The sequence below is a fragment of the Vipera ursinii genome, assembly GCF_947247035.1.
Source record: "Vipera ursinii genome assembly, chromosome: 11".
In the NCBI taxonomy this organism is placed as follows: Eukaryota; Metazoa; Chordata; class Lepidosauria; order Squamata; family Viperidae; genus Vipera; species Vipera ursinii.
Window position 1 is genome coordinate 5,423,321 of NC_139524.1, and position 27,332 is coordinate 5,450,652.

Sequence of the window (27,332 nt, forward strand, 5' to 3'; positions counted from 1 at the left end):
TGGTTGAAAACAGGTAGACTTCAACTCCCAGAATCCCCCAGCCAGCAAGCCAGCTTTAGGCTTGCCAAGCTTGAGAAACACAGCTCTAGAGTCCCCCTCTCCTTTCTGTTCTTCAAATGTCACGAAAGGTAGGGACGTAATAGGTAAAACATACATTCTCGATGGAGAGTCATTATGCCCAGGTCAGAATAAGGCGCTTCTGTTTAGGGGTGTCAACATTTGCAAGCGGACACGTGCTGTGCCATCACCCAAGCCTTGTTTTTCGTGGCATAGAGCTCCATCCAAAAATGTGGGGCGTACGTGCAACAATGGAGCTTTTGAGGTACAGATTGTCTTAGTCCATACCCAGTACTTCCGAAAGACAAGGTAGGAGTGCCATAGTGCAGATGGCCAGCGTGGCCTCGCAATAAAGAAAATAGGGCATTTGTCGTCCTGCAGAACTCTTTGATTTTAGTACAGGTAAGTGTTGACTTACAATCATTCATTTAGTGAGCATGTGAAGTTACGCCACTGCAAAAAGTGACTTATGGCCATTTTTCATGCGATCGTTGCAGCATCTCCGTGGTCACATGATCAAAATTCAGACACTTGGGAACCGACTCCTATTTAGGATGGTTGCAGCATCCCAGGATCACGTGATCACCGTTTGTGACCGTCTGGCAAGCAGAATCAATGGGGAAGCCAGATTCCCTTCGCAACCGGGTGACTCATTTAACACCTGCAGTGATTCGCTGAACTGTGGCAAGAAAGGTTGTGAAATGGGGCAAAACTCATGGAACAACCGTCTCGCTTGGCAACGTAAATCCTGGGCTCAATTGTGCTCGTAAGCCGAGGACTACCACGTTACGGATGGAAAAGTGGGCAATACTTCTGGAGGTGAGTTGTAGTGCAAAGGCTAAACGGTTACAGTACGGAATTTTCCAGGAATTAAGAAAGAAGATTAAGACTTTACCCTCAGAGCAAAGCACGCTGACCTGAGAAACAAAGAATTGCACCGTAATAATTTCATCCTAAATCTCAAATCCACCTATCACAGTACCTATAATTCATTTCTTATAAAATTTCACAGAAAAGTGATCCAGGTCTGTTAATAATACTCTCTGTTTGGATTCTGTTAATCCTAAGAAGGGCAAGTTGGCCTCAGTGGAAATTATTTTTGGTCTTGGCTCCCATTCCAGGAGGGATGGTGGTGGTTTTTTTTAAACAGGGTCTTTATCATTCTATAGATATATTCCTGTAAAGTTTCATCATTCTTTATGCAAGGTTTTAAAGAGTGCAAAAGCATCCATGTTATGTTCATCGTAGCTGATCTTAAGTGCCAAAGCGGCAGCAACTCAAGTTGCCGAAAGAGTCCTGATTGAAGGTTTGGCACCCCTGGCCCCCTCGCCAAATCAGGCCCCATTGCTGGAGAAGCAAAAAAGAAAAAAACAGAAATGAAATCTAACTATCTGAAGTGCGGAGCAAAGCGACTCTTGAAATTACAAATGCCAAAGCTGTCAACGATACTAAGCTTCCACCTATGCAACATGGCATGGAGTTATTTTTAATATCAATCACTCGGTAAAAATAACACACTTATCACTCCACGATCGTTAATCTTAGGAATGATACGGCTGTGTGTTTAACAGAGAAAAAGAAAGAATGTGAGGAGTCAAAATAATCTTGGTCGAGGATTGAAAAGTGCCAAGCAGAAATCCTCGTTATCTGTATGCAGATGCAAATATTTGTATTCCCAAAGGCAGGACTTCTGTAGCTGTTGTCTTATTGCTCTCTCAAATATCCTGACCACTGCTGAGAAGCAGCAGCACAATCTAGACCAGGGGTAGGCAACCTTGGCTCTTTTATGACTTGTGGACTTCAACTCCCAGAATTCCTGAGCCAGCTGCTGGGTCAGGAATTCTGGGAGTTGAAGTCCACGAGTCATAAAAGAGCCAAAGTTGCCTACCCCAGACCTAGACCTACTGTTGGGCCTGACAACTTCAGGATACCTCGACTTCGCTGGCATCCTGCTATAAAACGCAGGGGGAGGGAGGGAAGGAGGAGATTGGGGAAGTAGGGAATGGACACAGGGAGGAAAAGGGAGAGATGACAGGGTGACAGGAACCAGAGGCGTCAAATCCAGAAGGGCTGATCAAGGACGGAGAGTGTAAAAGGCATGCGAGACTCCCCCAAAGAGGCGCCGAACCATAGAGCGGTTCCTAAAAACATAAAAAATGAATACTGTTGGGACACTGATGTGGGGAGGGGGGGAGGTCCAGGGAAATGGGAAAAGTGCAGGCTTTGTGTGGCAATAATCAGATCCAGCTTTGCTTCTGCTTGAACTTGGTCAAAGTGAACCTTTCAGTTCCCCAATGGAGTTGAGGATTTTTCCTTCCAAACCGACGCTTACTTTCTTCTCAGATACGGCCCAGAGTCGCCTCGTAGAGAATATGGGCGGGGTAAAAAAAATCTAATAAATTATAATGTCCAGGCATCTTTGGGGTCAAGTGACTTCACTAACACATTCTTCCACACTTCCTTTCTTGTTCACGATTTGCTTTGACTTAAGTTTTCTGGTGCCTGCCCTGACTTATTTAAGGAAGAAGAAGAAGGAGGAGGAGGAGGAGGAGGAGGAGGAGGAGGAGGAGGAGGAGGAGAAGAAGAAGAAGAAGAAGAAGAAGAAGGAGAAGGAGAAGGAGAAGGAGAAGGAGAAGGAGAAGAAGGAGAAGAAGAAGGAGAAGGAGAAGGAGAAGGAGAAGGAGAAGAAGGAGAAGGAGAAGGAGAAGGAGAAGGAGAAGGAGAAGGAGAAGAAGGAGAAGGAGAAGGAGAAGGAGGCGGGAGGAAAAAACCCCAAACGAAGGTGTTTTCTCTCGTCAAGATGAGGCTTTTTGGGATCACCCTTAATCCATGAGTGAAACTGGCTGATTGTCTTGCACTTCAGCGGGGAAGGGGTCAATCTGCACAGAAAAACAAAAAAGTATTTACTGCTTGGGATTCATGAATTCACATAAAGCTGTTGAGAAGCTTTTAAGATTGCAGACGAGTGGGTCGATTACCTCTGAATAGAGAGGAGGTGGCTGAAATCGGAATTCCTGTATGTAGGCGAGCACAGGACAATGCAGCTGTTCATCACAATCTGCTGAAGTCGGATAAACAGTGACGTGTCTTGCGTATTCTTCCTCTGACACTATATCAGCATAATTGGGTGGTGCTGGAAACAGACACAGGTACAATGGACATGTAACTCTTTTATCTCAATCAAAGTGAAATCATGCTACAGTGATTTTTCTTCTGCACATCAATCCGTTCCTAAGCTGTAACTATGGCAACTGACGATCCAAAATACAGCCCTGATCATTTTAGTGTAACATCAGCCCTTAAAAGAGTGGCTTGAATTCAAAGAACAGATGATCCATGCCTGGATGAAATGATTTAACAACAATCAAGAGCAATTAAAATTACAGAAAGCCCTACCTGAAATCATTGACTTAAATAAAGTTTGCTGCTGATCATTTCTCTCCATATTTTTTTAAGCAACGGTACAAATCGAATAGCTAAACCCATCATTTATACATAAGAGGGTATATTTTACACAATTTTTAAGACCTTGATATTGACACAAGTACTTGCCTCTTACATCCAGCCTTGGATAAATTATTACAATAAAAATCTCTACCCCCTTTCTAGTATATTTCTCTCCTTTCCCAAAGAATCATTTACCCCCCTCCCCCCATGACCAACATGCTAGGCCCAGTTTCACATTAAGCAAGCTTGGAACAATACTCTACTCAGCTCGCACTTTGTGAAAATAGGTATAGTCACAGAAATAACACTGCAAGCCCACTTATTTCAGAATAAAAGCTTGCCAGGTCTCCCATCTTCAGCCTACTTCACTGGCATCCTGCCGTAAAATGGGGAGAGAGAGAGAATGGGGAAATAGAAGGGGTAATGACAGGGTGACAGGAATCAGAGGTGGGCCGATTAGGGAACTGAGCCATTCATGATAATGGAATGAGAAACTCCAGTGAAGAGGTACCAAACCTTAAAGCTGTTACCAAAACACCTAATTCGAATTCCACTGTATACTCACAAACTGGTCAAGTGTGGGGGAGGGCCAGGGAAGAGGGGAAAAGGCAGACTTTGCACGGGAATATTCAGATCCAGCTTTGCTTCTGCTGTAAACACTTGACTTTAGTGAAAGTAAATCTTTTGCTACAAAGGTCTTTCATTCGTAAATGTTCAAGTTGGGATAAGCCTGACAAAGCTGTTATTTCAGCTGGAAAAAAACCATAATCAGAAGTGTGGGGTCCTTGGTGCTCTCTGAGCTTGGTTGTTTTCTTGTAGACATTTCATTATCCAGCTAAAGTAACATCGGTGCTAGAAGGAACGTGCAAACCTTCTAGCACTAATGATGTTACCTAGTTGGGGTAATGAAACATCTGCAAGAAAATCACCCAGCTCATAGAACACCAAGGATTCCGCAGTTCAAGCCTAAAATGCAAATACTCTCTTCTACTGCTACCATCATCAGATGATTGAACATTAAAAAAATGATTTCAAATGTACATATTTTAAGTAAAATAATTGATTTCATCCAACCTATCATAAAATATCCCATCCAGTCTCAAAGGCATACCAAGAAAACTTGGCATTATTTTTTAACATTATTTAAGTGAAAGACAGCAACTCATCTAGGCTTCCAAAAAAGACTTTTATAGATAAAATTGATTATTTATCACTTCCACTCACTCCAATCCAGGTCAAATGCTTTCCTCACTCTACTAGCTTTCCTTCTGAAACTTGTTCAATATTTGTTTTTCCCTCGGAACTAAAAACAAATTCAGCCCCAAACAATGAGAAAAATATAGCCTGCTGTGTGTATGTGTGTGTGTGTGTGTGTGTGCATGCGCACCTTCTGGATGATCAGGCAGGGTCTGAGCCAACCACCTCATATCCATAGCCAACTGGCTGATAAGGCTTGAGTTCCTGCTGGAAAAAGCAGTACATGGAATGGTGCCAATGACGAAAGGCAGTTCAACCATCAGCTTTTTGGCACCGGGAATATGAACATATACCTGTGACAAGAGAGAAGACAGTTTAAACAATTTGCCAGGGGGGAAACCCAAGTTTGTGATTTTCCAAGCTGCAAAGTCATTCCCACAAACACAGCAATTTTGGATAAAGCCCTAAGAGTTTTGCAACAGGAATCCCCTCTCCAAGCCATATCATGAAGCCTTCTGGTCTATTCCAGAAGAATTTCCCCCCCCCCCACTCATTCTATTTAGTTGCTTTATAATGTCGAATCTTTTCTGAGCTAAGGACCTGCTGACCTCATGGACACAACAAGGTAGCAGCATTAAAGTAGTTAGAGAAAAAGGAGCCAGTCTGGTCTAGTGGTTAAGGCATTGGGCTAGATAGAAAGCAGAAGACCGCGAGTTCAAGTCCTGCCTTAGATGCAAAAGCCACCAGGGTGACTTTCGGCTAGTCCTTTTCTCTCAGCCCAAACCATCTCACGGGGTTGTTGTCGTGGGGAAAATAGGGAAGAATAAGATGTGTCAGATATGTTTGCCATCTTAAATTATTTGCAAAAATGATAAAAGCAGGCGATCAATCAATCTTTTGGGGGGAATATTTTTTTAAGGTTACTATCAAGTACAGGAAATCAGGAGTCCAGGCAGTTCAGAGACATATATGAATATATGGCTAAAGCTCCCTACAAAAATCTGAACTACTAACGTTCAAGGCAAACTGGCATTAGAAAAGACTCAGTGGAATTCAAGGAGGGCTGGACTTGGATCTCTTGAGGGCAACAAAAGGACTCAAGACTGAACTCAACTCAACTCTTGGGCTCAGCCTGGTCATCTCCTTCAGCTACAACTTAAGTCTAGCACCAGAAGGCGGACAAGAAGCAATGAGTGGAAGCTTATTAAAAAGAGATCCAACCAAGATCTAAGGAGAACAATGACCGCAATCAGTGGAACAGCTTGCCTACAGAGGTTGTGGGTGCTCCATCATTGGAGGATTTCAATGATTAGACAACCATTTGTCTGGAATGGTAAGGGGTTGGACTAGAAGACCTCCAAGGCCCTTTCCAACCCAATGGAGATCATTCTGAGATCTTCTGATGGTCTCCTACTGAAGTCCAACTAGCCACTTTCCTCTTGGTTTCTAACTCTAAGCAAAAATCAGCTAGGTGTTCTTGCATTACACTCTAGGGATCACGACTGATTGAACTGGATGAAAGCCATACTCACAGCCAAGGAATATTCAACTCTGATAATACAGCAGTCAAGGATAGAAGGGGTGACAGGTGGGATTTTCAGAGTTTTGCCATTCCAGGTATCTGTGCTTCCTGAGGCAACGTGGTTTCCCCGCACGTTGGCGACCATTTGACGGAAAGTCTTGGTTTTCCCTCTAACTACGTAAGTCTGTATTTGGAAGATGGCAGCTTTCGGCACAATTAACCGAGAAGAACAATTTTCAATTTCTGCGTAAATTGGTATAACTTCACCTACGGAAAAAGAACCCAGGAACGACGAGTAAGTTATAACGTACCTATGCCAGTGACAGCCTCCTTCTCCACTGAGCGATGCTTTCTTAAATATGCCTTTGAAGGTAGTCACTGTTAGATAACCTTCAATTCAAGTCAGGGAAAAAAGTTATAATTCTGCAATAGGCAACATGAAAAAAACAACACCGCCCCCCACATTTGTAAACTAACCTATTATGATGAAAAAGGTTTGCATTTTGAGGACAGCTCCCTCTGGCTATTTTTTTCCTCGTTTTAGTTCCTCTCGCTAAGCCAGAGGTGTCAAACTCAATTTCATTGAGGGCCGCATCAGCATTGTGGTTGCCCTCAAGGGGCCGGGTGGGGCGTGGCCTACTGGGTGGGCGTGGCTAGAGTGCGTATGGCCTACTGGGTGGGCGTGGCCAGCTCTACATCGTTCACATCAAGGGTGCCTATGGGGGTCTGGGCAGGAATGGGACAGATCTGAGGGTCTCTGGCAGGAGGGTCTCTGGGCCAGGGCCAAGGCAGTGGGGGCCGTTCCAGGTTGGCTTCGCGGGCCGCATGAAACCACTTCGCGGGCCGGATCCGGCCCCCAGGCCTTGTGTTTGACATGTCTGCGCTAAGCTAACACATTTTAAAAGGTTAGCGCCCATTATGACAGTAGGCCCTAAGCACATACTTGTTACGATGGAAATTAAATTGTTTTAGTCTCACACATATGGGCTTACTAGATTTCTCTTTCTAAATCCGTTTCTGCTAAGAAGCCAGGATTTCTATAAATTCGGGATATTCCAAAGCCAAACGTAATCGTGTGAACGGAATATACTTACCATTGCAATACCCCTTCCTATCGATTTTGGCGCTCAAAGACACGGGACCTGAAGTGAAAAACCAGCACCCAACCATTTTATCTTGAGTTTGTCTTACAGGACTCTGCAAAAAAAAAGGGGCAAGAATAAGGATCTGTGAAATGACCGGTGACTATGGTCAATTTGTCACCGAAGTACCAATAGAGCGCTAAAAGGCAGGCAAAGCCATGGAATCAAAAGGAGGCACCTTTGTCTGCTTCTATTCTCTCCTTCCATCAGGCATGTTATTCCAACTGTCAAATATTCTCAGTTGAGTTTGAGAATGGCTGTAGAGGTGGTCCTCCTGTCGTTCATTTTGTTGTTGTTAGCTGTGAAGTCGTGTCCGACCCATCGTGACCCTATGGACAACATTCCTGCAGGCCTTCCTGTCCTCTACCATCTTCTGAAGTCCCTTTAAGCTCACTAATGCTTCAGTGACTCCATCCAGCCACCTCCTTCTCTGTTGTCCCCTTCTTCTCTTGCCCTCAATCTTTCCCAGCATGAGGCTCTTCTCCAGGGAGTCCTTCCTTCTCATTAGGTGGCCAAAGTACTTGAGTTTTAGCTTCAGGATCTGGCCTTCTAAAAAGCAGTCAGGGTTGATCTCCTCCAGGACTGGCTGGTTTGATCACCTTGCAGTCCAAGGGACTTGCCGTTCATTTACAGGCCGTTTAAAGTTACAATGGCACCAAACAAAGTGACTTCCGGTCATTTTTCACACTGAACGACTGTTGCAGCATGTCCTGGGGACATGTGATCTCCTTTGGCAACCGTCTGTCAATGGGGAAGCCAGATTCACTTAGCAACCACTGTGGCAAGGAAGGTCGTAAAATGGGGCAAAACTGTCTCGTACTTAGCAGAAATTTTGGGGTCAATTGTGGTCATAAGTCAAGGACTATCTGTAACACTTTTGGGAAAAGATAGGTAGCCCTCTCCACCCTTCCCAGTTGCAGTCTGCTGAAGAATACACAATCGCACCCACGCGTACATCCATGAAGCAGCACCACGTACTAGCTCCTTGACCTCTGATGCAGCAAATAGCTCAGACTGGCAATCAATCTTGGCTATTATTAACCCTGAAAGGATATTAATGCAAGGACTGTGGAATATTAAATGCAACATTTCTGGAGTGCATGAAAAGAACTCATTGTGACTCTGCAGATTTTGGGATTTCTGATTTTTCAGAGGGACCAGAACTGAGGCCATAGGAAGGAGGTCTTCTGCTTGGGGTGGGGGGGTTGGAGTTGGACTAGAAGACCTCCCAGGTCCCTTCCAGCTGTATGGTTCTATGAAAAGACAGGCCCTGCTCTTTTCTCCGTGGCAGGAAATGCACTCTGCTTCGGACGCCTTCCTAAGTAGCATGTGGTTTTCACAGCTTAGGGGTCCTGTTTTTCACTGAAATGGAAACAAAAGTTTATCCTATGGAAGAATGCTACTTTTCTTTTAGAATGGAAAGGAAAACATAGGAACTTTATTTATTTTGAATGTTACTGTTCTGTTTTCTTTCTTGGTGGCTTGGGATGGCTGGGAAGTTTCCAAGCTAACTCAAGAGACTTTATCTGCTACTGAGCAGGGGGTTGGACTAGATGACCTCCAAGGTTCCTTCCAACATTATCATCATCATCATCATCATCATCATCATCATCATCATCATCATCATCTTATCTTTTTTTCATTAAACATGAACCTCAGTCAACTGAACATTCAAACTGACTGGCACTGATGTTTGACACGGGTTGCTGCCAGCATCCTAGGTATCAACCAGGTACCTCCTTAAAATGTAAGATGTTCCGAGTAGCGCAGTTTTTTTGTAGCTTTGCTGGAGTTATGGCAGGAAGCTGCAGTTTTTTGGTGTATTTTGCAAAGGTTTTGGACATAGTTCCCAGTGCCCCGATGACAATGGGTATCACTGTTACACGTTTCATCCATAATTGCGCAGTTTCGATGGCCAGGTTGCGGTATTTCGTAATTTTTTTCCAGTTCTTTTTCTTCGACTCTGGCATCTCCTGGTACAGCAATATTATTATTATTATTATTATTATTATTATTATTATTATTATTATTATTATTATTATTATTATTACATCATTATCATCATCATCATCGGCTTTTCTATATTTTGCAGGGGTAAAAGCCTTTTTTTTTTTGCAAGAGCTCTGCAATTCTGTGCTACCAGAGGGGTGTAGGTTATCTTTGCCCAATATTAGCTCACTCTGCTTAGCTTTACCTTCACACGAGGTGTGAAACTGTCACAGATACTGGCCAGTTGCCAAGCACCCCAACTCTGATCACAGGACTGTGGGGATGCTGCAATGGTCTGAAGTGGGCTCTCAGGCTTATTTCTGCGGCTACACCTATAACAGGCAGTCCTTGACTTGCCACCGCAACCAAGCCCAAAATTTCTGCTGCTAAGCAAGACAGTTGTTAAGTGAGTTTTGTTCCACTTTACGACCTTTCTTGCCACGGTTGGGAATTGCTGCAGTTGTTAAGTCAGTCACAGAGTTGTTAAGCGAATCTGGCTTCTCTGTTGGCTTTGCTTGTCAGACGGTCACGAAAGGGGATCACAGGACCTCCCGGGACACGGCGACCGTCATGAGTCAGCTGAATTTTGGTCACGTGACCACGGGGACGCTGCAACGGTCGTAAGTGTGAAAACCGGCGGCAAGTCACTGCTTCCAGTGCTGCTGGGCGGTCAAACGGCCACTAAACGAACGGCAGTAAGTTGTTCTACCTGTAAGGAAGATAAGTAACCAATTCTAATTACCATTCCCTGAGGAGGATTCGAACTCTGCCCCACACACTGCTCTTGATAAAGCTAAATCCATTTCATTCGGGGCTGCCGCTACTCAACACCCATCCTGGAGCCTGATCTGGCAGGACAGCTGCGAGGCGATCAGCAGCATTTAAAAAAGGGAAGAGAAGCAAGCACTCGGTGCAATTTGCATTCCTGGGGCCATCTATTTATAAGGGAAAACCAAGAAGGGAACTCGCTGAAAAGTCAGCAGAGGAACAGCCTGAAATCTCAAGGGCCAAGCGGTAGCTAGGCACAAAGGACTGTGTGAATACGCTACAGGAGACGAGGCCAAATCCGAGGCAGGGGTCAAACACGCCATAAAGTCATGAGTCCCTGCGTGCCGACACTAAACCTTCACACGGGGAGTCCTTGGCTTACAACAATTGAGCCCACACAGAGGAGAGAGAAAAAAGTAACGGAAAACTGGGGGGGGAGGGGGAAAAAAGGGAAAAAGAGAAAATGTGGGGTGGAAAGGGGGAAAAGAAAGGGAAAAAAAGGCATTGGTGGCGCAGTGGGCTGATGCCTCCTTAAGTAACACCAGCTGCCTGCAATTAGTGCAGGTTCGCATCCCACCAGGCTCAAGGTTGACTCAGCCTTCCATCCTTCCGAGGTAGGTAAAATGAGGACCCAGATTGTTGGGGGCAATAAACTGACTTTGTAAAAATGCCGCTTGGGGTGTGTGTGAAAGCCCTAATAAGCAGGCATATACATAGAATGAAGGCTACTGCTAAGCTTGTAAGCCGCCCTGAGTCTTCGGAGAAGGGCGGGATAGTAAATGGGATTTAAATAAAATAAATAAATTTTTGTTGCTTGTGGAAACACTTGTTAAAGTGAATTTTGCCCCATTTTACCACCATTCCTGCCACAGTTGCTAAGGGAATCCCTGCAGTTATATAAGTTAGTAATGCCGTTGTTAAGACAATTTCGCTTCCCCATTGACTTTGCTCGTTAGAAGGTCTCCAAAGGGCAACACGTGACCTGCCACCGTCATAAGTAAGAGTCAGTTGCCAAATGGTCTAATTTTGATCACGTGACTACGGGGCTGCTGCTGCCGCCGCGGCGGTCGTTGAGCATGAGAAAGGGTCGTAGGTCACTTTATACTGCGCCGTCGTAACTTTGAATGGTCACTACATGAACTGTTGTGAGCCGAAGACTGCCTGTACTCATTTGAAGGGCCCAAATCTCCTGATTGACATGCGCTGCTCTTACCAGGAGAGCAGGAGAATTGACATCAACGTGGCTGATCACTTGAAACTCTCTCGATGCAAACTGAGGGGGGGCCGTGGCGCTTTCCAGGGTTACGTTCGCAAAGTACTGAATGCTGCCGAACTTCCCCGTGAAGGAGGTCGCCAGGGGGCTGAACACAAGACACAAGAAACGGCAACGTTAGCACATTTCCCTTTGCAGAGGCCGACTTGTCCAAGGCAACTGTTTACAACTAAGACTTGTGGACTTCAAATCCCAGAATTCCTCAGCCAGCCCTGGCTGGCTGAGGAATTCTGGGAGTTGAAGTCCACAATTCTGGGAGTTGAAGTCCACAAGTTCTTAAAGTTGCCAAGTTTGAAGACCCCTGGTTTACAACTTTCCTTCTGAGATGCCACCACCACAAGGGACCTTGTGAGGTCCCTTGTGATGCTGGCAGGTGTATTTAAGAGATGCTCAGGTCACAAGCTGCATTGCATTCTACATGACTATCCGTGAACAAATTACGCTGAACAGAATTCAGCTTCTGGCACATTGTGAAGGCTCAGGAGGCTGTTTTAATTGACCCCTTACGTGGGGCCAGATAAAGTATGATGCCCCAAAAGGCAACTGTTCTCTGTGGTAGCTTCACGAAGGCTTCACACAAGTTATTTTGAACTCATAATGCATACTGAAGGTCAAGTAAAATGCAAGTTACTGCAACATTACCGTAGTTCATTCATTTCATAACTGGCAAAAATATATATATTAAAACATCAGATGCGCAGAAAACTTTCTGGCCTATCTGTCTATGGAGGTTCAAAGTCATCCAGATGATGGTTGACTTTTTCAAGAGGCCGCTGGACTTTCTCGTTTTTCTTTCAAGACATTTCGCTTCTCATCCAAGAAGCTTCTTCAGCTCTGACTAAATGGTGGGGAAATGTACACTTTCTGGTGTATATTTCCAACTACTGGCATTTAAATCTCTATTTAACTCATCAAACATCAACCTTAGCCAATAGCAGAATTCAAAAAATGCTACCGCTAGCAGCAAATTTGGTCAGCCTTGAGCCACTGTCCTAATCACACTTTCCTTCTTCTCCTCCCCCCCAAGGTTTCTCAATCAGCCTATTCCATGCAAATGATATTCAAGTTTATTTAAAGCTACAGCTATTCGTAGAATTGGCATTAAAGGATTTCTTCTTTATTCAAACTACCAAAGGTAGATTTGTTACATCTGCTTTTCTGCCACATCTTTTTCTCAGCACAGTTTAACTGTATTCTATAATGCCTCTTCCACATGGAGAGTGTGGTGTGCATCACCCACTTCTTGCTGTCATTGTCGAGGACAAGGTTTGTACAGTACTAAAGTCCAACTTTTTGCACTTAAGGATATAGCAGTTACTCACCATTAGCTTTTTTTAAAAAAAAATCAATATAATAATGCAAATCAGATGGAATGTAATGCAAATCAAAATGCCAGAAGAGAATACTATGTTTAATCTGCTTTATTTATATCGTTGGTAAAATGTTTTCAGAGATTCTGTAAGAACTTTTACAATGGAAACCAATATTTCAGTTTAGGTTGCATCACTTACTGGAGAGAAAGTTGAAAACTGAAAGGGAATTCGTATTTCCCAGCTTCTAAAAGGATGAAGCCCTCATCACCTATAGAAAAGAGAAAAAAAATATTATTATTTAGAATCATCTTATTAATCATAGCCATTATTAAAAAACAACCCCAAACAGTGAAATCAGTAAGAAACTTACGTGTTTATTAAATAAAATTTTGTTTGCTTCCTCTGACAGGCAATAACTATGATGGAGCTAAAATTAACTTTGGCCAGATACAAAATATAATGTTGAGAATACAGTATTCCAATTTTGGGTGGATGGGGGTGGTTGGAACATGGGCATGTGCTGTATGTCTTTTGCCCCCATATAAATAATTTTCAGACAATGCAACAGAAAAACATACAGTAAGGCCTTTAATCAATCTTCAGTTCTTGAAACAGAAGGCTTATTTTTCCATCCTATTCTATCATATCTTTGCCAAATATCTTTATTATGGAATGTGAGAAGAGCCCACGATAGGTGAAAGAATTTTTCTTCTTCTTAATGACAGCCAAATTCACACCATTTGTTTTACCTAGAAAACTGTTGAAATCCATTTTGATTTTCATATATTAGGCGGAAACTCGACCACAACAGCTTGCTCAATACACCACGATTAACAATAATGGTATTACATGTGAATGTAACCATAGAATGCTATGTTTAAAAGAGTTATAAATCAGAGAGCATAGAGTTTAAGTATTTCAGATAGATTTGAAAAGGGTTGTATCGTGTTGCCCTATCAACTTCTTGTCCATTTCTACCTTGTATAAGATATTTAATAGTCTGAATTCCCATCCTGGCAGATAATTGACAATTATGCCTATGGAGATTCTCAATCACCCAGGTCACGGTTGTTCCACAGGTGCTTTTCCAAACGTCAAGTAGAATTTCTTGGTTTTTCTTCTTCTTGAGAGCATTTTGCTTCTCATCCAAGAATCTTAACAGAATAACAGAGTTGGAAGGGACCTTGGAGGTCTTCTAGTCCAACCCCCTGCTCAGAACTGAAAATGCTTCTTAGATGAGAAGCGAAATTGAAATCCAGGAAAGTCCAGTTGCCTTTTGGAAAAAAGCACTTTTGGAACAACGGGCCATTATACTGCTTCTGCACCCACCCACCCACCCCAGCTTGAGATGTCTCACTGCTGCAACAGCCCTTCATACAATATGATATAATGCACTCTGAAGACCATCCTCACACCTGGTGAACCACAGCGGAGTCGTTCAAAAAATAGTGCTTTTAAGTATAATGCCATTGTTTTCATTGTTCTGAAGGGAAACTGTACAGCCAGTCTTTATACCAGGGGGTCTTCAAACGTGGCCCTTTGATGACGGGTGGACTTCAACTCCCAGAATTCACCCGTCATCAAAGGGCCAAGTTTGAAGACCCCTGTTTTAGATCTTCTTTTCAAAAAAACCTAAAACATCAAAACAACATTTCTGCTTTCGAATAGTGAATCGTTGTCAACAAAAATGAGATTCACTAGAACAGAGGTCCCCAACTTTTTGGGCATCAGGGACCGGTTCCATGGAGAGAGGTTTTTTTCCCCATGGACCGGAGTATTGTGTGCTGCCTGCATCTTGTGGATGGGGCTTTGCTTCTTTGTACGACCCATTTGCTAACATGCCGCGGCCCGGTACCATCAACAGGCACATAGACATTAACAACATCTGTAGACTGCAAAAGAGACAACTAGCCCCAAAGAGACAAAGACCAGTATAATCAACACTGAGATCAGCACGGATTTACTCCAAGGTTAACATCAGACCAACAATCAAGTAAGCAGAACCTCAGTCAGGAAGCTGCAGAAGAACCAACAGCAAACAGCCCAAACAAATAACAACAACAACAACAACAATGAAGTTGGAAGGGACCTTGGAGGTCATCTAGTCCAACCGCCTGCTCAGGCAGGAAACCCTATACCATTTCGGACCAATGGCTGCCCAGTCTCTTCTTAAAAACCTTCCCCTACTGGAGCAGCCACAACTTCTGGTGGCAAGCGGTTCCACTGGTTGATTGTTCTCACTGTCAGGAAATTCCTCCTTAATTCTTGGTTGCTTCTCTTTTTTCTCTTTATTAGTTTTCCAATATTACAATAGTATCTTTAAAAAGCAACGTGGTGTCTGGGTTACAATAGTTCCATTTCAGACAAATACATATTATTACAAATCTCCAAATTGTTGTAGCCAATACTTTCTCTCTCTTGTTTCCTTTAATACATATTATCTCTTATTAACTACTTCTCATTGCTATCCATCAGTCATTTAATAGTTTTCTTATATTTGTCAATACTTTGGTATATTTTATATTTTAACATTCCATCTTTAAAACATCAAACACCTTATATATTTTTCCAGCTTTTACATTGATATTAAAATTAAACATTTAAAGTTTCTCATTTTCATATTGCTAAATAATCTCCTTTCCCTTTACACAATTTTCTCCAATACCTAGTAATGTAAATACACTTATTTATCTCATTTCCATATCAATGTTAGTAGTACAATATTAGAATGGTAGTCATTAGGATACCAATTGCGAGGAGGAGAAAGAGGAGAAGGACAATATAATATTCTTATTTCTCATTTATAGTTTCCACATATTAAAAATTAACCAAAATTTCAACATTTAATACATCCTTTCATGTCACTACATCCAACTATATTAGTTACATTCTATCATTCTTAACATATATACATCTTAATCCATGTCATTTAAAGAGCTCAATATTTCAATGTTAATATTCATACATCTGTGTTTTATTTATTTTTTAATTAGTCAGTATTTTTATCTACTCATCAAAACAATCTCTCGTAATCCAAGTACAATCCTGTCTATTTTGGTATTATCTATTTCAGGCCTCTTAAGGATGTCCATATTTCTTCAATCTTATTCTTGCTTTTTTCCTTTGCCATGTCATTTTTCGCTTCTTTGCCTCAGGGTCATCAAAGCATTCTTGTGTTGTTATATCATATTGAAGTAGCCCTCCAGTCTCCATTTTTGAAGGATTGAGGAGTCTGTTAACAGTGCCAAATCTTCTCATTATTTTCACCTTTTGATATAATTGTCCTGGACTGAATATTTTTCCCCCCACCCGTTTCCCATTATGGTCTTCAAAAGTCTGTGTTCATTGAATAGTTAATTCTTCTGCCAATGTATTTGATTGTTCAATTTCTTCTGTCCTGATAAAATATTAGTTGTAGTCACAGTTTGAGTTTGTTTCTTCGAGATGCTTTCTAATTCTTTCCCAAAAGCTCTTATTTCATTGCCAGCTGTAGAAATGAACTGATAAGTTTGATATTTCCCACATAGCATAGATTTGTTTTTGAAACTCTTCCATGGTGGAGTTTCACATCTGGTGTTCAAGGTTAATCTTATCTTGTTTTTCTTAAATATTTTCTTGATTTTTTTAAAAAGAGAAAGTCATATTGCAATTTCAGGTTTAACCACTGGGTGTCCCCCAAGTACTTTGAAAGTTCTTTTCTTTTAGTCCGTTTCTTTTTTCAACATTTTTTTAAAAAAACACCCCTGAGCTTGCTTGCCACTTATTTGAAGGGAGGGTTGAATCCCCCCTCCCTCTCCACAGGGGGGAAGGTACTTAGCAGCTTATTTAGGTGAAAAGAAGAAGATTAAGGTATAAGAGAGGAATCTTACCCCCATCTCTTCCACGCTGCTTTAATGTTGCCTGGTGGTAAGTTTGACTTCGGCTGTCTGCAGCCTAGTAACTGGCCATATTACTATGGCCAGTCTTTTCACCCGCCGGTACGAAGGGAATGCAGACACTAACGGGGGTGGGTGGGTTTGCAGCTCCCCTGCATTTCTGCAAAAGCCCCTTCTTTCTGGTCACCCCTCCAAGGAGACTCTTCGGCCCTTTTAGGACCCCCCAGCGATTTGAAACTGGACGTGGAAGACGAGAGCCGTCCTCCAGACGTCCATGTCGGCTGGCTTGGCAAACCGGAAGCCTCTAGGTTGCTTCTCTCCTTGGTGAGTTTCCCTCCGTTGCTTCTTGTCCTGCCTTCAGGTGCTTTGGACAATAGCTTGACTCCCTCTTCTTTGGGGCAGCCCCTGAGATATTGGAACCCTGCTATCATGTCACCCATCCTTCTCTTCATTAAACTAGACATATCCAATTCCAGTAACTGTTCCTTGTATGTTTTAGCCTCCAGTCCCCTGATCATCTTTGTTGCTCTTCTCTGTACTCTTTCTAGAGTCTCAACATCTTTTTTACGTTGTGGTGACCAAAACTGGATGCAGTATTCCAAGTGTGGCCTTACCAAGGCATTGTAAAGTGGTATTAATACATCACGTGATCTTGATTCTATTCCTCTGTTAATGCAGCCTAGCACTGTCTTGGCTTTTTTTGCCAGCTGCAGCACACGGCTGGCTCATACTTAAGTGATTGTCCACTAGGACTCTGAGATCCCTCTCACAATTACTACTATTGAGCAAGGTACCACCTATACTATACCTGTGCATGTGGTTTTTCTTGTCTAAATGTCTAAAACTGTCTAAGACCGTCCCCACCCAGACAGGGCAAGCCACCAGAATATAAACCAAGGGCAAACCCCACTCCTTACTAGCAATAATGATGTTACTAAGGGTAATGAAACATCTGCAAGAAGACAAGCAAACTCAGAGAGCACCACCAAGAACCTCACTTCAACCCTGAGTGACAGATATTCTCCTTCACTGGAATTCTTTTCTGGTGCCGAAGCTCTGTGTACATCGAAGCAACAGAATTGTGATACTAACTTAGTAGCTGCAGTGATTTGCTTAACAACTGTGGCAAGAAAGGTCATTAAGACGGGAGCAAAACTCACTTAACAATGGCAATTTTGCAATGGAAATTGCAAATGGAAATTGCGGGTTCAGTGGCGGTCGTAAGTCGAGGACTGCCTGCCCTTTTATTTCTTGCAAGATCCTCAAAAGGCACGGCCACTGGAGTGAGACAGAGCAGAGTAAAAAGGAATGGCAGGAAATTCTGCATGGTCAGTGAGCAGGAACTAAATCATTTTGTAGACCTTTTCCTATTGTAGGGGTAGGCAACCTTGGCTCTTTTATGACTCACAGACTTCAACTCCCGAAATTCCTGAGCCAGCCATGGCTCAGCTTGGAAACCTCTCCCTTTTCCCTCAGCGTGGCTGGCTCAGGAATTCTGGGAGTTGAAGTACACAAGTCATAAAGCAGCCTAGGCCTAGGTCAGGGGTAGGCAACCTTGGCTCTTTTATGACTCACAGACTTCAACTCCCAGAATTCCTGAGCCAACCTGGCTCAGCTTGGAAACCTCTCCCTTTCCCCTCAGCATGGCTGGCTCAGGAATTCTGGGAGTTGAAGTCCACGAGTCATAAAAGAGCCAAGGTTGCCTACCCCTATCCAATTGAGCAAAGGCAAGAAACCCGGAGATCCTTCAGGAATTGCTAAGCCCCACTTCTCAGCAGCAACTGAGAAGTGCTGGGACGGGTTGTGCCGAGGAACGCAACATTCTACGGTAGTTCTGCGACAACTGGAAGAGCACAGCTCCTTCAATCCGGACGACGCAAGCAGAAACATTCCAGAACTGAATTAACATTACAGAAAGTTCTTCCATGCTTTGCACGGTGTGCCGGGTTTGTATTTTCTATTATCAATAACCAAATTGCGTAGATTAAGAGATGAGCTCCTGAATCCTGGATAGAAGACAGACTGGCGGAAACAGGGGAATGTGTGTGTGAGTCTTTGTGTTTTGTAATTTCAAAAGGTGAAACATTTGTGATGTCACTTTATGCAGAGAGGTTTTGTTTTTTTTAAAAAAAAGCAATGGACTTCACTGAAGTTAAATTGGATAGGGTACTATGCCTTACAAGAGTATATGTGAATGGAAGCAAGCCAGTGATTTGCACAACTGCAATAATGTGAGTAAGGTAGCCCAGCAGTTGAAAAACTTTATCTAAAAAAAAAAGTCAGTTACAAGCCAGGAATCCTGGCTTGCCTGAGAATTTTTCTTCTTTTGCGGGTTTGTTTTCCAAGCTGTTCAAAGGGAAGGGCGGTGTACGCCAAAGGGATCTTCCCTCACGTTATAGAGGTCCTTGACTTACAACGGTTGATTTAGTGCAGGGGTCTTCAAACTTGGCCCTTTTATGACTTGTGGACTTCAAGTCCCACAATTCCTTACCCAGCTGAGGAATTCTGGGAGCTGAAGTCCACAAGTCATAAAAGGGCCAAGTTTGAAGACCCCTGATTTAGTGACTCCTCAAAGGTACAATGGCACTGGGAAAAGGGGCCTTATGACTTTTCACACGACCCTTGCGGATCCCGGTGCTCCATGTGATCAAGATTCAGATCCTTGGCAACTGACTCATATTTATGATGATTGCAGTCATGTGATCACTTTTCCTGCCCTTCTGACAAGCAAAGTCAGTGAGGAAGCCAGATTCCCTTAACAACTGTGTTACTAACAGCCGCAGCGATTCACTTAACAACTGTGGCAAAATGAGGCAAACATCTAAGCGAACAAATGTCTCAGCAACAGAAATTTGGGGCTCAACTGTGGTGGCAAGTTGAGGACTACCTGTTATCAAACTTTATTCATGGATTAAAGCTGCAAATAAAGGGGCTCCATATTGAAAGAGTTTCATTCCTCCTGTGTTGAAAAAAAAACCTCTACAAAAGGGAGGGAGGGAAACTGGCACCATGCCCCAAATCTAGTGCTTTGCTTGACGCAGATGCCCACTGCTATTGGCTCTAAGATTTGCTATTCCATTTTAAAAAATGGGCTGAAGCTGGCATGGAATTAAAAGCAAGATTCGTGCAATATAATACCCTCTTTTTAAATGGATGTTGTTGTTAGCTGCGAAGTCGTGTCTGACCCATCACGACCCCATGGACAACGTTCCTCCAGGCCTTCCTGTCCTCTACCATCTTCTGGAGTCCATTTAAGCTCACGCCTACTGCTTCAGTGACTCCATCCAGCCACCTCATTCTCTGTTGTCCCTTTCTTCTCTTGCCCTCAACCTTTCCCAGCATTAGGCTCTTCTCCAGTTGAGTCCTTCCTTCTCGTTAGGTGACCAAAGTATTTGAGTTTCAACTTCAGGATATGGCCTTCTAAAGAGCAGTCAGGGTTGATCTCCTCTAGGACTGACTGGTTTGATCGCCTTGCAGTCCAAGGGACTCACAGGAGTCTTCTCCAGCACCATAGTTCAAAGGTCTTAATTCTTTGGCGCTCAGCCTTTCTTATGGTCCAGCTTTCACATCCATACATTGCAATTTTAAATGGATAAATTGTATTATTTTTAATTCCGTTTCCTCCAGAGGAAAAAAACACAACAGTTCTATTTTTTCCCCTATTTTCTAGGCATAGGCAGGGAATTTCAAAATCTCTTGTAGTCACTTAACGGCAAGCTTCCAGTGGAGGCAAGGATATGTTAAAGCATGCTATAACTGCTGGGGATGCAAAACGTGCCTGGTTTCACCAGATATAGCTGCCAGTGAGAACACAACCTTAAAATAGAAGCTGCTCAGAATCAAAGACTCCGAAGAACTCTGCTTGCTCCTTCCCACGTCTCTCTGCCAGCAAATCCTGAAAATTTCTGTTCGGGAGCCAGATTAACATGTGGAAGAAAATTCAGTAAAAGTCTATAGGACCCTAAAAGACCAATGAAGTTATTTTGGCAAAAAAAACCCAGATGCTAAAGCCTCTTGTGCTTTTAATAGTTGTGCAGAAGACAGTCTCAACAGGGCCTTTTTTAGCACCCACTGGAATAATGTCTGGGCAGTAATAGCAATAAAATAAGAAGGAATAAGTTTATTTTATTTATTTATTTATTTATTTATGGGATTTATATCCCGCCCTATCTCCCGAGGGACTCAGGGCGGCTAACAACAACAAAACTTAAAGTTATTACCACTTTTGTACTGCTACCAGGTAAACTATGTAGAAATCTGTGTGTAGTTAGCAGGGATCAGACTCCTCTTGTGGGAATCGTTACAGGAAGTCCTCGACTTAATTAATGCTTCACTTACAGACCATTCGAAGTTACAATGCTGAAAAATGCGACTTACAACAGTTTCTCACACTTAATGGCCATTGCATGGCCACATGATCAAAATCCAGATGCTTGCTGTCTCATATTTATGACCACTGCAGAGTCCCAGGTTGATATGAGCATCTTTTGTGAGCTTCTAACCAGCAAAGTCAATGGGGGGAAGCCAGCTTCACTTAACAACCGTGGTACTAATTTAACAACTGCAGTGATTCACTTAAAACTGTGGCAAGAAAAGTTGTAAAATGGGACAAAACCCACTTAAATGTCTCACATAACAACAGATATTTTTGGCTCAATTGTAGTCGTATGTCAAGGACTACCTGTACTTTTCTTTTAGAAATTCCAACAACTATTCGTTCAATTCAGCTGGCACAAAGCCTTTTAATTCCTTGGCACGTGCCCTTCTCCCTTGCACCAGGGATCCTCTCATAAATCTCAGACATTTTCTACTACAATCTGGAATTACACAGGATCTATCAATAACAGTAAACCACATGGGAAATAATAATAAAGTTGGAGGTCATCTACTCCAACCCCCTGCTCATTTCAGACAAATGGCTGTCCAGTCTCTTCTTAAAAACTTCCAGTGTTGGAGCATTCACCACTTCTGGAGGCAGGTTGTTCCACTGGTTAATTGTTCTGTCAGGAAATTTCTCTAGTTCTAGGTTGCTTCTCTCCTTGACTAGTTTCCATCCATTGCTTCTTGTCCTGCTTTCAGGTGCTTTGGAGAATAGCTCGATTCCCTATTCTTTGGGGCAGCCCGAGATATTGGAACACTACCATCATGCCACCCCTCGTCTTTCTCTTCATTAAACTAGATATACCCAGTTCCAGCAACTGTTCCTTGTATGTACTAGCCTCCAGTCCCGATAATCTTTGTTCTCTTTTCTGTACTTTTTCTAGAGTCTCAATAGCTTTTTTACATCGAGGTGACCAAAACTGGACGCAGTATTCCAAGTGTGGCCTTACCAAGGCATTGTAAAGTGATATTAACACTTCATGTGATTTTGATTCTATCCCTGTTAATGCAGCCTAGCACTGTGTTGGCTTTTTTGGCAGCTGCAGCACACTGCTGGCTCATATTTAAGTGATTGTCCATTAGGACTCCAAGATCCCTCTCACAGTTACTGCTATTGAGCAAGGAACCACCTATACCAGGGGTGTCAAACTGCCGGCCCACAGGTCGGATGCGTCATGCGGAAGCCGCGCCCACCCCATTGCTGGCAATGGCAAAACTGTCCCTATACATTGCACATCACGTGATCTCATGAGTTTGACATGTCTGACCTATAATATACCGGTAAATTTGCTTTTTCCTGCCTAAATGTAGAACCTTACTTTTTCACCATTAAATTTCATTTTGTTAGATAGCGCCCAGTGTTCCTACTCTATCTTAAGCCTGTCTTCTGGAGTGTTGGCTATTCCTGCCAGCTTGGTGTCATCTGCAAATCTGATGAGTTCCCCATCTATCCCCTCGTCCAAATCCCACTACACACTTCCCTCCATGTAGATGCAGTTCCATTGAGGACCACACACTGAGTACGGCTGGTCAGCCAGCTACGAATCCATCTGGTGGTGATGCTGTCTAACCCACATTTTCCTAACTTATCAAGTAGAAGGTTGTGATCTACTTTATCAAATGCCTTACTGAAGTCCAAGTAAATTATATCCACAGCATTCCTCTGGTCCACTAATTTTGTCATTTGGTCAAAGAATGCAATAAATTTGTCTACATTCATTCCTTTCAAATCTTCCTAGTAAGTACATTTTATTATGGTCACAGACCAGCATTAGAACATAGAATAACAAATTGAAAGAGGCTTTGAAGGTCTTCTAGTCCAACTCCTCTAGTCCAACATTCTCTTGTAAAAACCTCCAGTGATGGAGCACCCACAACTTTTAAAGGCTGTTCTACTGGTTCATTCTCATTGTTAGGAAATTTCTTAGGTTAAGTTGCTTCTCTCTTTGAATAACTGATTAGTCCTAGTGGACGATCACTTGACTATGAGCCAGCAGTGTGCAGCAGCAGCCAAAAGAGCTAATACAATCCTGGGTTGCATAAACAGAAGCATAGAATCAAGATCACATGAGGTATTAGTACTGCTTTACAAAGCCCTAGTAAGACCACACCTGGAATACTGCAGCCAATTTTGGTCACCATATCACAAAAAAGATGCTGAGAGTTTGGAAAAAATTCAGAGAAGAGCAACTAAGATGATCCAAGGCCTGGAGACTAAAACATACAAAGAACGGCTGCAGGACTTGGGTTTGACTAGTCTAAAGAAAAGAAGAAACAGGGAAGACATGATAGCAGTATTCCGGCATTTGAGGGGCTGCCACAAAGAAGAGGGGGGTCATGTTATTCACCAGAGCATCAGAGGGAAGGACAAGAAAAAATGGTTGGAAACTGATCAGAGAGAAGCAACCTGGAATTAAGGAGAAACTTTCTGACAGTGAGGACAATCGACCAGTGGAACAGCTTCCTCCAGAAATCGTGGGCGGTCCATCACTGGAGGTTTTTAAGAAGAGACTGGACATTCACTTGTCTGAGATGGTATAGGTCCTCCTGCTTGAGCAGGGGGCTGGACTAGAAGACCTCCAAGGTCCATTCCAGTTCTATTCTATTCTAAATTCCATTTTCCATCCATTGTTTCTTGTCTTTCCTTCTAGTGCTTTGGAAAATAGGTTGACCCCCTCTTCTTTCTGGCAGCCCCTCACATATTGGAACCCTGCTATCATGTCACCCCCTAGTCCTTCTTTTCACTAGACTAGACAAGCAGAATTCCTGCAACCGTTCTTTGTATGTTTTAGCCTCCAGCCCCCAATCGTTTCTGTTGCTCTTCTGCACTCTTTCCGGATTCTCAGCATCTTTTTTGTAATGTGACCAAAACTGGATGCAATGTTCCAAGGACTGACACTTTATAAGTACTAATACTTCATGTGACAATAACCATAAAAAAGACAAGATAATATATTGCAATTAGTGATGGGAGGCCCTTAGTGCTCTCTGAGCTTGCTTGTTTTCTTGCAGACGTTTCATTAGCCTAACTAGGTAACATCATCAGTGCTAGTAAGGAGTGGGGTTTTCTGTTGGTTTATATTCTGGTATCTCGCCTGTCTGGGTGGGTGGGGGCTGTCTGAGGGACTCTTTGGTTGGGCTGTTTAGTAATGACTCTTTGGCAGTTCCTTGCTTATTTGATTGTTGGTCTGAAGTTGACCTTGGAGTTAATCTATGCTGAGCTGAGTGCTGATTCCTGGCGGAGAAGTGCTGGAGTCTTTTTCTCTTTTGGACTGGTTGATTGTCTCTTTTGCAGTCTATAGAGGTTGTTAATGTCTATGTGTCTGTTGATGGCTGATTTGTCAGAGTGCCAGGCTCCTAGAAATTCCCTGGCATTTTTGGATTTGTCCTGGTCTAGGATTGTCACATTTTCCCAATTGAAACTATGGTGAAATCTGTCTACATGTTTTCATCATGCCCTTTGACTGCCCATGGGCAGTCAAAACCTACCTACTGTTGCAGACAACATAACAAAATTGGGTACATTTAAAGAGATCTCCCCAATCTTCCTAGTGCAGGGGTAGACGACCTTGGCTGGCTCAGGAATTCTGGGAGTTGAAGTCCACGAGTCAAGGCTGCCTACCCCTGTCCTAGTGTATCTCTGCGGATTATTATTTTTTATTGTTTTATTTTAATTCCATTTATATCCCGCCCTTCTCCGAAGACTCAGGGCGGCTTACAAGCTTAGCAGTAGCCTTCATTCTATCCTCTGAAAAGACCCCCATCCCCTTGGCATAATGATTTCCTTCAGAAAGAAAAAGGCAGACTTTATCCCCAACTCCTGCTCCTCAAACATAGCCTGGCTTCAGCCAGTTTCCCAAGGAACTAAACGGTCTGCCTTTCCCCCTTTCAGAACTGCAGATTCCACTTCTTGAATAATAGGGGCACGTGTGCACTTTTGAATGACTCTTCATTTCCTTCCTGGCTCAGCTGCACCTTATCTAGAGAGCCTCTGAGAGAGAGAGAGAGAAAAAAAAAAGGTTGCAGCATAAAATGGTGTTGTAGGCTGCTGCAATTATTCTTATTTTGGAAGCTTTTTGACAGAAAGACCCACCAACATTTTTTGCCTCTTTCTGCTCCATCCCAGCTCACCCAAGCCGTCCCTCTATCCCCCAATCGTTTCTCTTCCACTCCTCTCTACTTCACATCTGATTAACTGAGTCTGCACACGAAGCCATTTGACATTTCACTTACTCATCCCGTATCTGTTCTATTTCACCAAGCGGCTTCATCTTAGCTGCCTGCTCTTTAAATGGCTTTTGCATATTTAACTGGGGGGGGCATGATTGACTGTGTGCACTTCGAAACCAGGAACCTAACTGTTCCAGAGAGCCACACAACTTGTTTACGGAGCAGCAGGCAACTAAAATAAAAAAAATTAAAATTAAAATGCTAAAGAGTCGTCCTCCTGCCCCTGTGAAGCTCCCCCGAGTCTCGATTAGGCAGACTCCGGCCTCAACAACCGGAGTTCCCACCAGACTATCACTTCTCCCGAGGAGATTTATTGCCTTCTCTGCGCCTATAAATAAGCCTGGCAAGCTGGAAGAACAGAATGTTTCCGTTTTGATCTTCTTTTTTGAACACAGCTGGGCTCAGAAATGGCCTTTAGGAGCGCCCGTGGATACACAGGCCTGTGCACTTAGAACAGTTTTCCTTCTCCCCTATGAATTCAGCCTCCATCATCCACAGCCAGGACGCTCGGAACTGAGGTTCAGTTGCAGCCCCAAGACTGCTGGAAAAAGATGGGAGGTTTTTGTTAAGAAGAGACTGGACAGTCCCTTGTCTGAAATGGTGTAGGATCTCCTGCTTGAGTAGGGGGGGGGAAGGGGGGTTGGACTAGAAGATCTCCAGGGTCCCTTCCAACTCTGCTCTATTCTGATTCTGAAGCAGAAATTAAACAATCCTGTTCTCTTTATCCCAAAGCTCCACTGAAGCTACTGGACGTAGGAGATCAGCTTGTCATCCTGCAGTCTCCTGGACTGCAAGGCCCATCATCCCCCAAACAAGCGCACAGCCAGCAGGGCAGAAGCTGGCAAAACAGGGACGAATAAAAGACTCCAGGGACTCCGATGCCCAGCCAAGCCCTTCCCCCCCCCTCCCCGCCTTCCACTCCAGCTTTTCCGGCCAAGGCACTCTCCGGAGACATCGGACCACGACCGGCTGGGGATGATGGGAGACAGAACCCGACGTCTCTGGCGCGGGGCAAATCAGCTTGCTTGGAGGAAAAGGAGCTCGACCCGCCCGGCTCGCTGGGGACTGCAGTCCTGGGCCGGCTGGTGGCGGACGATGGGGACTGTAGTCCTGCCTCTTCCGAGGGGGCAACTTGTCAAGAGGCGGCCGGGGATGATGGGGGCGGCGGTCCCTGCCCGCCACGCCCGCGCTTCCCTCCCCCACCCTCCCCTCTGCTCGCCTGCCAGCAGCAGCTCCCGCCGGGCGTCCAGGTAGGGCACCTCCGCTTCCAGACGGGTGCCGGTGGCCGCCGGAGGGGAAGGCGGCGGCGGCTGCATGGGCGGCGGCGCTTCGGTCCAAGCAGCCCGGGCGCCCCCGCGGGCCTCGAGGCGGAGGGCGCGCAGCCGCAGCGGCGCCGCCAGCTCCAGCAGCACCTGCCCGGAGACCGCCTGCCCGCCGCAGAAGCCCTGCGCGCCGCCGGACGCCTCGCCCAGCGCCACGGAGAGCAGCGGCACCCCGCCCGCCATGGCCGCCGCCTCGGACGGACTGGCCGCCGCCGCCGCGCAGGCGCCCCGCCTCTCCCCGCACGCCCCGCCTCCCCCGCGCGAGCGCCCCTGGACCGCGCCGCCATTGGCCCCCGGCGCGGCAGGTTGAGCCTCCGGGGCCAATGGGAGGCGGGCGCGAGCCATGTGCCACGGGCTGGTAAACAGGGAAGGGCGGAGAGGGCGGAGCCCAAGGAAGGGCGCGAGGGGCGGTCTCTAGGCGCCGCGTGAGGCAACCTTCCCCAACCGGGCGCTCTCCGAGGACTCCAGCAATGCTGGGACGCAGAGCAGGACCCGCTGCCTCTTTAGCGCGGGTTGAGCGAGGAAACGTCTGCAAGAAAATAATCACGCTCAGAGAGCGCTAAGGACTCCTCACCTCAAGTCCCCTAATTTTAGATTTTTAGATTTTATTAGATTTATATACCGCCCTTTCCCGAAGGACTCAGGGCGGTTTACAGGGCATTTTAAAATCATACCAATACAAAATACAAAGTTAAAAGACAAATAAAAGATTAAATTATCCCGGAAAATAAAACTAATGAGGTAGTCCAATAATAATAATAATAATAATAATAATAATAATAATAATAATAATAATAATAATAATAATAATAACAAC

The 27,332-nt window shown here is 44.2% G+C and overlaps 1 protein-coding gene across 1 annotated transcript; it reads right to left on the minus strand.

Annotated features, from left to right (window-relative positions):
- Nucleotides 1-1,936: 1,936 nt before the first annotated feature.
- On the minus strand, nt 1,937-26,860 carry ARRDC4 (arrestin domain containing 4; the record flags this gene model as incomplete). The annotated part of the gene is made up of 8 exons (XM_083371719.1): nt 1,937-2,936; nt 3,036-3,190; nt 4,892-5,054; nt 6,234-6,490; nt 7,318-7,420; nt 11,336-11,483; nt 12,907-12,976; nt 26,413-26,860. The coding sequence occupies 8 exons, from the start codon at nt 26,858-26,860 to the stop codon at nt 2,880-2,882; spliced, it is 1,401 nt and encodes a 466-aa protein (XP_083227845.1). The 3' UTR covers nt 1,937-2,879.
- Between the last annotated feature and the right edge of the window lie 472 nt (nt 26,861-27,332).